Here is a 17,135-nt window from a genome sequence, read left to right on the forward strand (position 1 = left end):
CCATTGGTTTTCCTCTTAATAGCAAGTCCAGAACCCCAAGCTGTTCTTCGCTCTGTCCAAGTGCAACTCTGCAAGCCAGGTTCATTAGCAAGGATTTGTTTTTTGGTTCTTGAATCCTGGTTTGCCTAGGGCAGGGGTCTGCAAACTTGGCTCTTTTAAGACTTGTGGACTTCAACTCCCAGAATTCCCCAGCCAGCAAAGCTCTGGGAGTTGAAGTCCACATGTCTTAAAAAGAGCCAAGTTTGCAGACCCCTGCCCTAGGGGAAGTAGAGTTCTCAGTTCCAACTTTCAACTTTCTGGGGTGTTTAGCTGCCGGAAACTGGGGATAGGAATCAATCAAGCTGGATCAGGAAATCCTTAGGATCATTAGTTTTTGGGTTGGGTTAAAGACAGATTCCCTATTTTTGATTTAATTTATAATAATAACTGAATAAGTTGGAAGGGACCTTGGAGGTCTTCTAGTCCAAGCCTACTGCTCAAGCTAGACCATTCTAGACAAGTGACTGTCCAATCTCTTCTGAAAAGCCTCCAGTGATGAAGCGCCCACAACCTCTAGTGGAAATTGTTGTCAGTGTTAAGGAAATTTCTCTTTAGTACCAGGTTGCTTCTCTCCTTGATTAGTTTCCATCCATTGCTTCTAGTCCTGCATTCTGGTGCTTTGGAAAATAGGTTGACCCCCCCTCTTCTTTGCGGCACCCCTGAGATATTGGAAGACTGCTATCATGTCTCCCCTAGTCCTTCTTTTCATCAAACTAGACATACCCAGTTCCTGCAACCATTCTTCATATGTTTTAGCCTCCAAGTCCCCTAATCATTTTGGTTGCTCTTCTCTGCACTCTTTCTAGAGCAGTGGTTCTCAACCTTTATAGTGCTACGACCCCTTTAATACAATTCCCCATGATGTGGCGACCCCTATAATACAATTCCCCACGATGTGGCGACCCCAACTGTAAAATTATTTTCATTTCAAATTTATCACGCCTGAAGCCATATTGGCTAGCGATCTGAACTGCTTGCGATTGCCTTGAGGACGGAGGCATTAAAGCGGAGACTCCTCCCCTATTAAGTTTATCGCGCCTGAAGCCAGATTAGGCTAGCGATTGCGAGCGATTGCAGCTGGCTTGAGAGGGAGACATCAGAGCAAAGATTTCTCTCTTTTTTAATTGATCACGCCTGAAGCCGAATTCAGCTAGCGATTTGAAGAGCCTGCAGCTGGCTTGTGAAATCAACCATTGGAGCGTGATTCTTCAACTCACAAGTATACTTCCCATATTTCTGATGGTCTTAGGCGACCCCTGGCAAATCGTTATTCGACCCCCAAAGGGGTCCCGACCCACAGGTTGAGAACCACTGTTCTAGAGTCTCCAAAGAGTCTTTGGCTGCCAACTGGCGCGTCCTTGGTGACTTCACAAGAGTTAATTTTCATCAAGACAAAGTGAACACCAGCTAGCCCTCAACTGCTCTGCAGCGAGCTGTCAAGGGGATGAGCTAAAGCATTGTGTGTTATTTTGCCCCCAGGTTATCCAAACCCAGGGAAGGAACGTCTGATAAGAGTACTTGCTTTTCTTCTCCTTCTCCTTCTCCTTCTCCTTCTCCTTCTCCTTCTCCTTCTCCTTCTCCTTCTCCTTTTCCTTTTCCTTCTCCTTCTCCTTCTCCTTCTTCACCTTTATACCTCTAAATTTCTGGATGTTGTTAGCCTCTGTTTACAAAAGGAACAAGCCCTTTTGAGGCTTAGAGATCCTATAAATCTGCTCCTTAAAAAAACTGAGTCAAGCCGTCTCCAACACCCCTGGGAATATATCCTCACGAACAGATTAACCTTGTCAGAAAAAAGGGCTGCATAGCAAAACTGTTATAGTAGGAGAAATCTGCACTTCTGTGTGTGAGAGACTTTAGCGACTAGTTCCCCCCCCCCCGCCCGCCCCCCATTCATTTGGCTGCTAGCAAGGACAGGGATAAATAGTGCACTATGCTGTCAGTTGTGTTAAAAGGCAAGGGTCCTGTTTAGCTTTCAGAATGGCAGAAAAATTAGGAGGCGTTATAAGAGATGGCCTTGATAACCCATAATATTGCAGTTGTGGGTTGCAACCTTGCTGTGGTTATACATGGACGTTGATGCTACTGTGTGTTTTGCTCTGTAACATCCAACACATTGGGAAAAAAAATATTTTTAAAATCGGTTCTTTCCTACCTATTAATCCTACAGATACAGTGACCATGTCCTTTGTTTTAAATAAGACTTCCTTCCTCCCTCCCTCCCTCCCTCCCTTCCTTCCTTCCTTCCTTCCTTCCTTCCCTTCCTTCCTCCTTCCTTCCTATCCTTCCTTCCTTCCACCTTTTCTTCCTTCCTTCCTTCCTCCTTCCTTCCTTTCTTCCTATCCTTCCTTCCTTCCATCTTTTCTTCCTTCCTCCCTCCCTTCTCTCCCTCCCTCCCTCTCTTCCTCCCATCCCTCCCTCCTTCCTTCTTCCTTTCCTTCCTTCCTTCCATCCTCCCTCCCTCCTCCCTTCCCCCTCCCTCCCTCCCTCCTTCCTTTCCATCCTACTTCCTTCCTTCCCTCCCTCCCTGGCTTAGCTTATATTATGTGCCACCTCACGGTTCATTTAGTGGCCGGGTTTGCACCTTTTTTCATCTAAATGCGGCCGAACTGGAAGAGCATCTCCAGGCTAGAAATGGCTGGCAGCCGTTCGCAAATTCCCCATAGAGGCTGCGGATGTACTTCTAGAAAGAGATCATTTCTTCAAGATTGTTATTGATTTCCTTTCTGACGACAACAGGCAAAGGGCTTCAGTGTTTTCCTTTATCACGTGTACCTGGGCAATTTATTTGTTTTGACAGGGACCCAGTCCCCGTTTTGCAGTATCTGGATGTCGAAGCGGCTTTATTTCAGGTTGATTTTTAAGCATTACGCATGTTGCCCTTCGAGACTTCGGCTTCTTCGGCTCCTTGTGTTGTCAGGAAACATTTGTCAAAAACCAAACAGCAGTAGTGAGCGTTGTTGTGGCTTTGGAGAGAAATGCTGGAGGGGCTTCTGTTTCTAAAGATGGCAAGAAGGGTTTTGTATCCTCTATGCGGAACCTCTCAAGATCCACCTGCGAGATCAATTACTTGGCATTTAAGAACCCTGCTTTTAAGGAACTTTTCAAACATAATCTTCGAGGCAGTCGCAATCAATGCTCTCAAGTTTAAATTAGATGGAAGTGCTGTTTGAATGAATTCCAATAGACAGGCAGTCATTGACTTACAACCGGGGTGAAATGCTACCGGTTCGGACCGGTTTGCCTGAACCGGTAGTCATAAATGCCCTAACAGGTAGTCAAAAAAATGCTACCAGTTCAGATGAACCGGTATTTCTGACGATCAGCTGGCCCGTGTGATTTGTATTTGCTAGAAAGCAGGAAATCCTGCTTTCTAGCGAATCTAAATTATGCGGCACAGCTGTTCTCCCCCCTCGCTGTTCTACTTACCTTTGAACACTCAGAAAAGGCTTCTTAATCCTCCTTTTTCAGTGCTGTGCGGTAATGCGTGCAGTGCTCCTGCGTGCAAAGCGTGTATTTGGTGCGCACCGCACATGAGAAGATTAGGGGACGATGAGAAGATTAATAGTAGTGCAGACTCAGTAAATAGTTTGACAGTGTTGAGGGAATTATTTGTTTAGCAGAGTGATGGCCTTCGGGAAAAAACTGTCCTTGTGTCTAGTTGTTCTGGTGTGCAGTGCTCGATAGCGTCGTTTTGAGGGTAGGAGTTGAAACAGTTTATGTCCAGGATGTGAGGGGGCTGTAGATATTTTCACAGCCCTCTTTTTGACTCGTGCAGTATACAGGTCCTCAATGGAAGGCAGGTGCGTAGCAATTGGTAGCATATGATATTTAGGTATTCCTTCAGATATTTATAAACCTTGTGTCTTGTCTGCATCTTGAATTGCTGTGAAGCAGGGCCGTCCCAGTCTATCTACGTCTCTTTGACCCAGTTTACCCAACGCAAAGAGGAAACCTGCCAGCAGCTTGAGGAATGGAGTGGCCACGCCCACCCAGGTTGGCCACGCCCAGTTAGTGGCATCAAGCTGGCCATGCCCACCTGCCCCCCCCCAGGTCAACCACGGCCCTGATGTGGTCCTCAATTAAATTGAGTTTGACACCTCTGCTCTAGAGGTCCCAGGTTACAATTAGAGTTAGAAGCTCACAATTCACACGTGGTCCTCGGGCTTAGCAGCCATTCAAAGTTTCATACCTCACTCTAAGCAGCGAACCATATAAACTCAGGCACTGTGATTTATACAACAGACTGGGCATGGCTAGTCTAGTGAAGAGAAGGACCAGGGGAGACATGATAGCAGTCTTCCAATACTTGAGGGGCTGCCACAGACAGGAAGGGGTCAAGCTGTTTTCCAAGGCACCTGAAGGCCACACAAGGGATAATGGATGGAAACTGAACAAGTAGAGATTCAACCTGGAAATAAGGAGGAATTTTCTAACAGTGAGAACAATCAACTGATGGAACAGAAGTTGCCTTCAGAAGTTGTGGGAGCTTTCAAGAAGAGACTGGACTGCCATCTGTCAGAAATGGTGTAGGGTCTCCTGCTTAGGTTGGGGGGTTGGATTAGAGGACCTACCAACCTACCAACTATTAGAGGTCCCTTCCAAGTCTGTTAATGTAATCTAATCTAAAGGATGTTAACCTGTTCACCTGACTAAAGAATACCAAAACAAAAAATTACACAGATAATTGAAGGGCATTGTGTCCACTTTCCTAAGGATGATCTCCCAACAGATCTATGATTTTGCTGACAAATGCAGTGACATTTGTATCCCCTGTTCTCCAGAGCACCTGTTGTTGTTAGTTGCAAAGTTGTGTCCGACCCATTGCGACCCCATGGACAATGTTCCTCCAGGCCTTCCTGTCCTCTACCATCCCCGGAGTCCATTGAAGCTCACGCCGACGGCTTCAGTGACCCCATCCAGCCACCTCCTTCTCTGCCGTCCCCTTCTTCTTTTGCCCTCCATCGTTCAAGAGCATTAGGCTCTTCTCCAGGGAGTCCTTCCTTCTCATGAGGTGGCCAAAGGATTTGAGTTTCCTCTTCAGGATCTGGCCTTCTAAAGGGCAGTCAGGGTTGATCTCCTCTAGGACTGACTGGTTGCATCACCTTGCAGTCCAAGGGACTACAGCACCTGAAGGCAGGTCAAGAAGGAATGGATGGATGGACGGATGGATGGACGGATGGGAAGAGCTTCAACAGTCCTGGGTTTATGCTGCATGCTGTGAACAGTCTTTTCAGAGGGAACTTCAGATGCCCTTTCGGCTTTCGAATGGTTTGGTAGAGCTCACATTTCAATGGAAGCAGAGAGCTTGTTACGCCTTGGCTTCTCAGTCTAAATTGCCTCTTCCTGTTCTCATGAGTCTCTCAGGGGAAAGAAAGCTGTCACATTTACCTCAGATCTTTTCCCTATAGCTACGTTAATGGAGGAGAGGGGTTTCCCCCTCCCGCTTTTTCTTGAAAGAGAAAAATATCAGAGATCAGGGTGTTGCTGGCTTTGCTTGAATGGGGAGCAGTGCCAACGGATTTTCTGCATAATTGTCTGGTAATTAGGAATAAATAAAGGAGGCTGAGGGATGCGGTGGCTCTGTGGCTAAGACGCCAAGCTTGTTGATCGAAAGGTCGGCAGTTCAGCGGTTCGAATCCCTAGTGCCGTGTAACAGGGTGAGCTCCTGTGACTTGTCCCGGCTTCTGCCAACCTAGCAGTTCGAAAGCACGTAAAAAATGCAAGTAAAAAAATAGGGACCACCTTTGGTGGGAAGGGAAGAATGTTCTGTGCACCTTCGGCATTTGGTCATGCCAGCCACATGACCACGGAGACGTCTTCGGACAGCGCTGGCTCTTCGGCTTTGAAACAGAGATGAGCACCGCCCCCTAGAGTTGGGAACAACTAGCACGTATGTGCGAGGGGAACCTTTATCTTTTAAAGGAGGCTGAATCTGGGCAGTTAGAATAAATTTGAGGAAATGAGCTTGGAACCTCAATTTTTTACAATTTGGTCTATCGTGAATTTTGTGACTGGGTTTACATCTCAGCCTAAGGCTTATGTATTGTAGTTTACAGGTAGTCTATCAGGGTTTCTTAAGTAATAGACCCATAGCAAGCAAAACTTTGAGGCAGGTGGATTTCTCAAAGAATAGCTTTATTGGATATATCATATTGGCACTAGACCTGGTGAAAACTGACTCTGAAGGTTCCCACGGTTTTCACCTAATTAAAAGTAAAAGTTCCCCCTCCCCCTGCTACACCCATCAAACCACACCATGCCCATCAAGCCACACCCACAGAACCGGTAGTAAAAAATGTGGATTTCACCCCAATTTAAGCTCCAAGCAATTAGCAACTTGAAAATATTTCAATATAAGTGTATCGTTACAAGTAAATATCCTTTCTTATTTCTGCATTTAAAGACTTCCCAAACTGAGCTGGCTATTATCTGAAATCCATGATTATAGGCACCTTGATATCTAAAGTAACTAATTTGGCAGGCTGGATAAGCTCTTAATTAAAAGACAAGTCCAAAGCTATCCAAAGCAAATCCAATAATATTTTATCCATGTGTGTATATCGTAATTTTCCAAGTAATTGGGATGATACGACTTGGTATTGGTAGACTCTTGTCTTCTAAGAGATGTAAGATGCTTAAAGATAAATGCTAGAACTGGTCATGGCCCAACAATGTTGGGGGTTGCAGCTAACCCAGACTTCTGTCAGATTTCTGTCTTTTCTTTTTGGGGATCCTTAACTGCTTTTCCCTTTCCCCTCCTTGCTGTTGCTTCGGCTGTCTTTGACTGACCTGGGTTGACATGAAAGCATCCACATCAAGTTGCATTCCCTTGAGATGGCCTCCATTTCTGGTGATTTCATGGATGGATGACTTCATGGAAATGATTTCCCATCCCTCTTTTGGGGGATGCTTTTTGGGTTTTTTTTTTTGTTTTTACTCCCTGGGAATGTCTTGATAGTCTTCTACCAGAGAAGGATGCAAGTCAGATCTGGCTTCCCTTGAGAAGATCAGCCCAGCATTGGTCGGACAATGTTCCATCCATCCATCCATCCATCCAGAAGCTGGATCACTAAAAATAAAAATTAAAAAAAGCAGTTTTGAGCTATTGGTTGAGATGACTGGTAGCCATTTTCACCTGCGAGTCATCAGCCGGCAGCGTTGCTGTGGAATCGGGGTGCTCTTAATTGCAACAGACCCCCCCTGTCTTCACCTGCCTGTCAGAATTCTGCAGAAGGCATTCCAAGAAGCCACCTGTAGGGTAGCCCTCTTCATTCACTCGCTCCTCAAGCCCTGCACTCAGTCAAACTAACACAATCTCTAGCGGATAGTTGCACCCCTGGGATGAAAGCAGAAGATGCAAAAGACGATGTGATCGTTCCTCTCCCCTCTTCTAAAAGCCCAGTCTAAACCTCCTCACCTTGCAAGTCAGCGAGAAGTTCCCTCCCCTTCCCGGTTGGGTTGCTTAGGAGCTGCAACCAGCAACCAAAAACCTTCTCAAGGTGTGGACATCATGCCCCCCTCCCAAAAATAAAAAAAATAAATAAAAAAATGCAGTCTTCATCTCGAAGAGCCTCGCTGGAGGAACGGAGATTCTGAAAAGTGCTGGTGTTGTCTCCCCCCCCCCCTCCAAACCTCCCTCCATCTGTCCTCTTTGCCGCCACCCCCTCCTCCGCTTCCCTCCTCATCTCTTTGCCACCCACCTTCCACTCGGCTTCCCCCCCCCCCGACCTCGTTTGGCAGATCACAGTTTTGTTCGGGTGGCCGTCCTGCCTGGGAGAACGGGACGGAGAGAGCGCTCCAGGCGGAGTGGACATGTGAGAAGAGCCACCAGCAAGCCAAATGCTGCTTTTTTGAGTCTTCTCCGCCCCCCACCCCTACCCCGGCAAGTAAATGGATTTATTAATACATCCCCCCGAGGCAAGAGGTGGCTTTCTTTTTTTTGTATCTGACTTGGCGGGAGGAGAGGAGAGGAAACGGTTCACGTATCGGATGGAAGAAGGGAAGAAATTCTCCTGGTTGCATTTTGGTCTCATAAAATCTTCAGCAGGGAGCAAGGCAGGTTGCCGGAGGCTTGGTTGGGTTCTCGTTCTCTCTCTGTCTCTCCCTCCCTCCCTCCCTCTCTCTCCCCTTCTCTCTCCCCCCTTCTCTCTCTCCGCTCCCTCCCTCTCTTTCCCTCCCTCTCTCCCCTTCTCTTCCCTCCCTCCTCCCTCTTCCTCCTCTCTCCCCTTCTCCCCCTCTTTCTTTCCCTCCGTCTCTCCCCCTTCTCTCTCTCCCCCCTCACTCCCTCCCTCTCTCTCTTTCCCTCCCTCCCTCTCGCTTTCTCTTCCCCTCCCTCCCTCTCTCCCTCTCTCTCTTAACCTACTACTGCCAAGTAGCTGAAAAGGAAAGAGAGGCAGAGAGAGAGAGAGAGAGAGGGGAGGGAGAGATTTTCCTTTGGAGACTGTGGGAAGCGATCGCCAAACACAACAGACCCAAGTAAAGCTGTGCAGCTGGGGGAGGCCGAGGGGGGTGGGTTTCAGCAGGTGCCCTGTGCACAGACATTGTGGTTTAAATGGGGGTTTGTTTTCCTTGCTTCCACCATGCCCCCCCCCCAGTCCCTGGCTCCCCCCCCCCGTCTCTTTCTGTGCATCTCTCTCTCTGTGCGTGTGTGTGTCTGTTTGCCTGCGCGTGTGTTTCAGATGTTCTGCTTGTGCTCCTGTTCAGGCATCTGCAACCACCCAGAGGAGAAAAGGAGGACAAGGGAAAGTGGGGGGGGGAGGGTTTCCTGGCATGCACGTAGGCTTTGAATTGGAGGGGAGGGGGCCCCACGGAGGATTCCTGTCCCCAAAGGACAGAAGGAAAGGAAAGGAAAGGAAAGAGGGTTTTGGCCCTATTGCTTTGAACGTTTCTTCAAATACAAATACATTCTTCAAGTCTCGTGGAAAAAAAACACCACAGGGGAATCTCCCCTTTGCAAACCTGCCTCTCCCCTCCCCGGGTTTCGGAAGCAGCTGTGCTTGTTTTGGGGAGAAGGGAGGGAAGGGAGCCCCCCCCCTCCCAGTTGAGGTTGGACACTCCGTTTCTGAGCTGGCCGGCCGTCTTGCTCGCCGGATGGATGGAGCCGCAGAGGGTTGCTACGGAAATTTTTTTTTTTAAAAAATTGCTTTTCAGGGGAAACGGTGTGACACGAGTCCCAACCCCTCCTCTCTTCTCAGATGTGGCTGGCTTGAGGCAGCCCCCAGAGCGGTTTGTGTTCTATTTTTATATATATATATATAATATATATAATAAATATATATAAATATGGCACCCACAACAGTTGGCAAAGAGCAGTTTGGTTAATTTGCCATTTCGAACCCGTGTTCTTCTTCGTGGGGTCCTGCTTACCCTGTTGCATTAAATAGGCTCCTGTCCGAAGATGTCCTCCTCCTTTTGGTCCAAAGGTACCTCTCCCGATTTAAAGGTTAATAATGTGACACTCCCGAAAGTTCTGATGTATTCAGGATGACTTTTGTGTGTGTGTGTGTGTGTGTGTTTTGTCTTCCTTTCCTCTGTTCTTAAAAGGCAACAGATTCTTCTCTGAAACACCCCTGGCCCAGTGGATTTTGCAAAAAGGAGAAAATGGTCTTTCCCAGCTTGCAACCCAGTTTAAAAAAAAAACAAAACACCTTTGACTGTTGCACTGTAGTTCCTCCTTCCTAAAGTCCATGCTAAAAAGCCACCCAGCCTCCATTTTAATTAAACCCAGCTTCCCCCCCTCCACTTTCTTATGTAAATGTGCCTCTTTGTGCCAAAATCTTTTCTTTAGAGCAAGAACTGTGAAATGTATTTTGTCACTGCCAAAAGCTTTCTTCTTCTTTTTTTTTTACCCACTCCGGGTGGGGTGGGGAGCCATGAGGATGCCTTTAATTAATAATATCTCATCGCCCGGGTGTTGCTTTTGAGTCTGCATGAATCCATCCCTGAGAGATTGTAGCTTCTTCTGGCTAAACTACTTGCGTTTCTCTCTCTCTCTCTCTCTCTTTCTCTCTCTCTCTCTCTCTCTCTCTCTTTCTCTCTCTCTCTCTCCCTCTCTTCAACTCTCTTTTCGACAGCCAGCCTTGGGTGACACATCTCGGGACTTAAGCAAACACGCTGGCTGTAGCCCGTCACGGGGGTGCCCAGGGTGGTCCAGGCATATGTCCACACGCCGAAGGTTGGACTGTCTTGGTGCCATGTCGTCTTTTGGGAAGCTGACCGAATACTTCAGCCTTCGGAAATCCAGGAATGAATTTCGATCTGATCGGAGAAATAGCCGGAGGAGTGGCAGTTACTGCTGTAATCTCACCGAATGCAGGTAGCGGAGAAGTGGGGTGGAGAGGGGAGGGTGGGGTGGGGGGGTGGGGAGGAAAAAGAGAAATGCTTCCATCACCTTTCATGCTTTAGGGCATGTGTGCGAGTGGTCTGGATCAGTGGTCGCCAAGTGGTGGTCTGGGGATCGCTGGTGGTCCGTGAGAAAATGTGGGTGGTCCGGCAGAAAAATTACTTGCATTTTTATATATTGCACTAAATATTATTTATTTATTTATTCGTACTTTTATACCGCCCTATCTATATTCATATTAGTGGTCCGTGGGATTTAAAATTATGAATTTAGCGGTTCCTGAGGTCCGAAAGGTTGGTGACCCCTGGTCTGGGTTGAAGGGACGAGTGGCAGGCAATGGGGTTACTCTCACTCTTTTTGCAGCGTGTACAAATGGGAACAGACACAACCAAAGGATGGAGTCCCTTGGACTGCAGGTTTCAGAGTATTATACAAGGTGGCGGTACCCAACCATCTTTCTCCACTGACCTCAGCGGTGATCGGAGTTGGGGGAAGGGAGAGGGGGTGGTTTCACACATGCAACCTAGTTCCTGCACATGTGTAAATGAAGCTTTGCACCCTCACCAACTGGTTCCCAACAGGCTGCAGACCAGTACTAGCCCGCAGCCCAGGGGTTGAGGACTCCAATCCAAGTCAGTGTTTCTTGACCTTGGTAACTTGAAGATGGGTGGACTTCAACTCCCAGAATTCCCCAGCCAGCACTGGATCATCATCCCTGGCCCAGTGGCTGGGGAATTCTGGGAATTTGAAGTTGACCCATCTTCAAAGCTGCCAAGGTTGAAAAAAAAAAAGAGCAATCTAAGGACTGAGCATTTCAGATTGCTGAAAACAGGGTTCTGCTAAGCTTTGATCCCACCTCTGGATGGGATTCGCTGCTCTTCAATTCCTATTTATACAGCAAAGCAAGTGTCATGATTTTTCTGACTGTTCCTACCACCGAAGGGACATGGTGGCTCAGTGGCTAAGACACTGAGCTTGCCGATCGAAAGGTCAGCAGTTCAGCAGTTCGAATCCCTAGTGCTGCCGTGTAATGGAGTGAGCTCTTGTTACTTGTCCCAGCTTCGGCCAACCTAGCAGTTCGAAAGCATGTAAAAAGTGCAAGTAGAAAAATAGGGACCACCTTTGGTGGGAAGGGAACAGCATTCCGTGCGCCTTTGGCGTTGAGTCATGCCGGCCACATGACCACGGAGACGTCTTCGGACAGCGCTGGTTCATTGGCTTTGAAACAGAGATGAGCACTGGCCCCTAGAGTTGGGAACGACTAGCACATACGTGCGAGGGGAATCTTTACCCCTTATCACCAAAGGGTCGAGTCAAAATTCAAGACCTAGGAGGAAGGCTGCGGTTAATTTTCCATCTCCTTGTCAAGCTGGATGTCCTGAAATCTACAACATCCGGTTGATCCCATCTTGCATGGTTGATTTGGCTTTGACTTAATAATGACTTGCAACCTCGTCTGTCTGTCATTCGGTAACCTGCGGTTCATAGCAGAACTTACCATCCGGGCTCAACCAACTATAACGTAATGGGATGGCGAACTGATCTTTAAATTCCAAACCAGCATCTTGTCCAGCCTTAAGGCAATCTCCACTTTAATTTTAATTCTTGCTGCAGTTGACGCGAATGTAGGCTTTCGGGCACGTTGCACGCTTTTGTGTGCTTTAAGTAGAGTTGTAGTTGCCGTTGTTTCTCATTTTGGAAGATTTGAGGTGGGGGGTTGATGACATCAAGACTTGTCTGCTTGACCCACGAAGCTGAGATCTCCCTCCCTCCCTCCCTCCCTCCCTCCCCCCCCCTCTCTCGTTTGTTGCTGCTGAATCTTTTAATTGGGCACACTGATATGAATGATTTGAGTGTAGTTCTGCTTTTTCATCATGGATGCCTTTTGCACTTAGGGCAAAGACAGTTGTGTCGAGTTGAACTGAATAAGTTGAACTGAATAAGTTGTCTGAATGCCAGGTTTAATACTTGCGATAATAACACGTGAATTGTCCTTGCCAAGTGGGTTTTAGGGTATTGTCCTATAGCTCAGATGAACTATTTAAATCAGATCTATAGGCCTCGATACTGATTTAAGTTAGTTTAGCGATTTATTTCCCCTTCCTCCTTTGGTTACGGGTTAATGTGTTGTGTGAAATCAGCCAAGGGTGGTTTTATTCAATAATTTGGGATTAAAACATGCCTTAGCATATTATGCGTGTCAGTGGATTTTCATATGATATTGTAAGAGAAGACGTCTTAAGGCTATGAATGTTCAGAGTCTTAGCTTGCTAAATCATGAGGTTTCAATGCTTGATAGAATGTAAGAGACGATGCGGTGGCTCAGTGGCTAAGACGCTGAGCTTGCCGATTGAAAGGTCGGCAGTTCAGCGGTTCGAATCCCTAGTGCCACGTAACAAGGTGAGCTCTCGTGACTTGTCCCAGCTTCTGCCAACCTAGCAGTTCGAAAGCACGTAAAAAAATGCAAGCAGAAAAATAGGGACCACCTTTGGTGGGAAGGGAACAGCGTTCCGTGCGCCTTTGGCGTTGAGTCATGCCGGTCACATGACCACGGAGACGTCTTTGGACAGCGCTGGTTCTTTGGCTTTGAAACGGAGATGCCCCCTAGAGTCAGGAACGACTAGCACATATGTGCGAGGGGAACTTTTACCTTTAAGAGTTGACCAATAGCACCAATGTGTAAAGTAGAGATTCTTGAAACTATAAAACCAGTTTGATTCTGCCTTTAGCGATCATTAGATCCTTTTTTCTTCTCTCTCTCATAAGATAGAAACACGGAAGGAAGAAATCTATATTTCTTCTATAGTTCGGATGTTAATTTTAAATGACCTGCTAGATATTGTACCGGCAGACTACCAAAATGGTTGAAGGGCATGCTTTTTCCTTAAAAAAAGAGATCAGTAGCTGGTTGTAAATCCTTTTACGGTACGTTTAAAAGTGCTTTTGAATGGCTGCATTCCGCAACCTCTCAAGAAATCCAAAAAGCTATTCTAGTTATCTGCCTATGGAGATTCTCAGTCATCCAGGTCATGGATGTCCCAAAGGTTCTTTTTCAAAAGGCAACTGGACTTTCTGGTTTTTTAAAAGAAGGATGCAAACGACCAGCTGTCTGCAAGGAGTATAAATCCTTCCATTCCCCACCATCCAGTCAGAGCTGAAGAAGCTTCTTACATAACATAACATAACATCAGAGTTGGAAGGGACCTTGGAGGCCTTCTAGTCCAACCCCCTGCCCAGGCAGGAAACCCTACACCATCTCAGTCAGATGGTTATCCAACATTTTCTTAAAAATTTCCAGTGTTGGAGCATTCACAACTTCTGAAGGCAAGTCGTTCCACTTATTAATTGTTCTAACTGTCAGGAAATTTCTCCTTAGTTCTAAGTTGCTTCTTTCTTTGATCAGTTTCCACCCATTGCTTCTTGTTCTACCCTCAGGTGCTTTGGAGAACAGCCCGACTCCCTCTTCTTTGGGGCAACCCCCGAGATATTGGAACACTGCTATCATGTCTCCCCTAGTCCTTCTTTTTGTTAAACTAGACATACTGAGTTTCTGCAACCGTTCTTCATATGTTTTATCCTCCAGTCCCCTAATCATCTTTGTTGCTCTTCTCTGCACTCTTTCTAGAGTCTCAACATCTTTTTTACATCGTGGCGACCAAAACTGGATGTTTTGCTTCTTGGATGAGAAGCAAAACATCTTCAAACAAAAACAAAGAAAATCCAGCTGCCTCTTGAAAAAAAACCCGCACCTTTGGGATATTCTAGTAAGGAAGATTAAACATTCATCTACAGGTAGTTCTTGGCGTACAACAGTTCATTTAGTGACTGTTGGGAGCGACGACAACAATGAAAAAAGGGACAATGATCGTTTTTCACGCGGCTGTTGCCACGTCCCTATAGTCACGTGGTCAAAATTCAGACCCTTGGCCACGGACTCATATTTAAGATGGTTCCGGGGGCGTGTGATCCCCTTTTGGAGACCTTCTGACAAGCAAAGTCCATGGGGAAGCCGGATTCCCTTAACAACCACGTTACTAAGATAACAACTGCACTGGCTTGCTTAACCAGTGTGGCCAGAAAGGGGGGGGGAACTCTCTTAACAACTGTCTCGCTTAGCAACAGAAATTTTGGGCGCAATTGCGGTTGTACGTTGAGAATGTACTTTAGCACAGGGGTCTCCAACCTTGGCAGCTTTATGTCGTGTCCCACTCCTCCTCTGACGGCCGGGTCGGGGAAGTCCGTATCAAGCGTGCCTCTGCAGCTCTGCCAAAGTCCTATCAGAGTCCTCAGGGCAGACAGGAGACCAGAAAGTGACTTCAGCAAGATAAGGTAGACTTTGCCTGACTCAGAGACTGCCAGAAAGCAGGTCCTTTATATAGGCCATGGGGTGTGGCTCCATGACTCGGCACTTATCCAGGCCTGCCCCTCCCTTCCTTTTGCTGACGTCGCCTCTCCATTCTCCGGAAGCGTGGATCTCTCCAGCCTCCAGCTGTTGGTAATTCCAGCCCAGCTGTTGGTAATTCCAGCTCGTGACTGGCTTCACATTCCCCAGGCTCACATGCTGTGGGGGAGGGGCCCAGCTGCTCCGTTTGTCCGGGCATGGTGCCAGGACTGGGGGCTGGAGGCATGTCAGGCCATTCGTCTTGCTCGGACTGTCCGGGCATGGTGCCAGGACTGGGGGGCTGGAGGCATGCCAGGACATTCTTGTGTACTATCAGTGTCTGGCAGGAGATGAGAGGGGCCAGGCTGCGGTGAGGGGGGTGAGCGAGGCACAACACTTTAAGCCTGGTGGACTTCAACTCCCAGAATTCCCCAGCCAGCTGGGGGATTCTGGGAGTTGAAGTCCTCCAGGCTTAAAGTTGCCAAGGTTGGAGACCCCTGCTTTTAGCACATTCTTGGTGAAGACACAAACTCTCCTAACTTAGAAAGGGTTCCAGAGAGTTTGCCATCTGGATGCTTATGGCATTGGTAATCAACTTTCCATTATTTATCTCGTGAAAACTTCTTGCTTATTTCTGTTACGTTACTGGTTTTCTGGAATATGCCGAATCCAGTAAGGAGTTCTGTTCTCCGGAAATCTGAACTCTGAGAGTTTTGATATGTCTAGTACAGGGGTCAGCAATCTAGGGCTCTGGAGTCGCATGTGTATCTTTCACCCCCTCTGTTGCGGCTCCCTGTTGCTCAAAATATGCGTCACAACCGCCAATGCACAACACCTGCCAGCATGCGATTGATTGAGTTTTTCAACCCCCGGTAGGCCAACCATGGATAAATCCAAGAAAAGAAAAGTTTCAGGAGAAAACAGAACATTTAATTCAACTACATATGCTAGTTTTATGGCCACTCAAGCAATAGTCAGACACGGGAAAGGTTTTGTGGCTCCTGGTGTTTTCTTTTCTGTGGGAAACGGGTCCAAATGGCTCTTTGAGTGTTTAAGGTTGCAGACCCCAGGTCTTGTACATTAGTATTAGATAGATAGATAGATAGATAGATAGATAGGATAGGATAGGATAGGATAGAATAGAATAGAATAGAATAGAATAGAATAGAATTTTATTGGCCAAGTGTGATTGGACACACAAGGAATTTGTCTTGGTGCAGATGCTCTCAGTGTACATAAAAGAAAAGATACGTTCATCAAGTTACAACATTTACAACACAATTGATGGTCAATATATCAATATAAATCTGTGGCTCAGATTGGTAAGACAGTCTGTTATTAACAGCAGCAGCCTGCAATTACTGCAGGTTCTAGTCCCACCAGGCCCAAGGTTGACTCAGCCTTCCATCCTTTATAAGGTAGGTAAAATGAGGAGCCAGATTGTTGGGGGCAATAAGTTGACTTTGTATATAAATATACAAATAGGATGAAGACTATTGCTAACATAGTGTAAGCCGCCCTGAGTCTTCGGAGAAGGGCGGGATATAAATGCAAATAAAAAAAAAAAGTATTAGGGTAAATAAAAAGCTATTTTTTATTCAGCTTTTTTACCCCTTACTGCCATGATGGCAAACCTCTGTGCAGGCACGCCAGCTGTTGCCCTAGCCCAGCTCCACCGCGCATGCGTGCGCGCCTCCCACCGGCCTGCTGGTCTTCAGGTGCAGAAGAGGGAGCGGGGGGCATGTGGGGGACATGCACCCATTGGCGGGGGGACATGTGTGGGGGTGCTCACATTGCATTTTGGGGCCTGGTGCAGCGTCCCCACGCCCCGTTTTGGCTTCCAGGCCCAAACCGGAGCACAAGGAGGGGGGTCCCGCGTGGCTTTCGGCACGCGACAACAAAAAGGCTCACCATCAAGGCCTTGCTGGATCAACGCAACCATTCCTTCCCTATTTTATTTCTTCCCCAAAAAGTTTCTTCTTTTTGCTCTCCCCTTCTCTTTCATAAAGCTCGTATTTTGGGATCGATGATCCCAAATGAAAGCATCAGAAATGGTTTCCTTTCCTGTAGGACGATAATCATTTAAAATAACGATTTGAATCGGAGGAGGAAAAAATGCAAAAAAAAGCCGTTAATGGAAATTTTCTTTGATTGTTTCAAAGAAAGAGTCGAAAAGAGTGTCAGAAGCTTAACAGATTAAACATTTCTCTGCCTGCGTAGGAAGACCGGACCTCATAAACATGCTGAAGTTATCGTATTATCCTGTTTCCCAGAATAGAAATGAAATTGCTCCTGTTAGTTATTTATGTGGCTGCTCCAAATTAAAGATGTGCTTCACACACTCTTGAGCTAAGGTTTCATCGGCAATCCCAA

The 17,135-nt window shown here is 46.9% G+C and overlaps 1 protein-coding gene across 1 annotated transcript in view; it reads left to right on the forward strand.

The window, feature by feature from the left end:
• Nucleotides 1-17,135, forward strand: part of LOC131185274 (ankyrin repeat and fibronectin type-III domain-containing protein 1-like) — a 397,608-nt gene that overhangs the window by 59,039 nt on the left and 321,434 nt on the right. The window contains exon 2 of the mRNA XM_058157670.1: nucleotides 10,113-10,354. Within this exon, the coding sequence (XP_058013653.1) occupies nucleotides 10,197-10,354 (158 nt within the window). The 5' untranslated portion in view covers nucleotides 10,113-10,196. The remainder of the gene's footprint in view (nucleotides 1-10,112; nucleotides 10,355-17,135) is intronic.

The sequence above is a fragment of the Ahaetulla prasina genome, chromosome 14 (assembly GCF_028640845.1).
Source record: "Ahaetulla prasina isolate Xishuangbanna chromosome 14, ASM2864084v1, whole genome shotgun sequence".
NCBI classification, from domain to species: domain Eukaryota; kingdom Metazoa; phylum Chordata; class Lepidosauria; order Squamata; family Colubridae; genus Ahaetulla; species Ahaetulla prasina.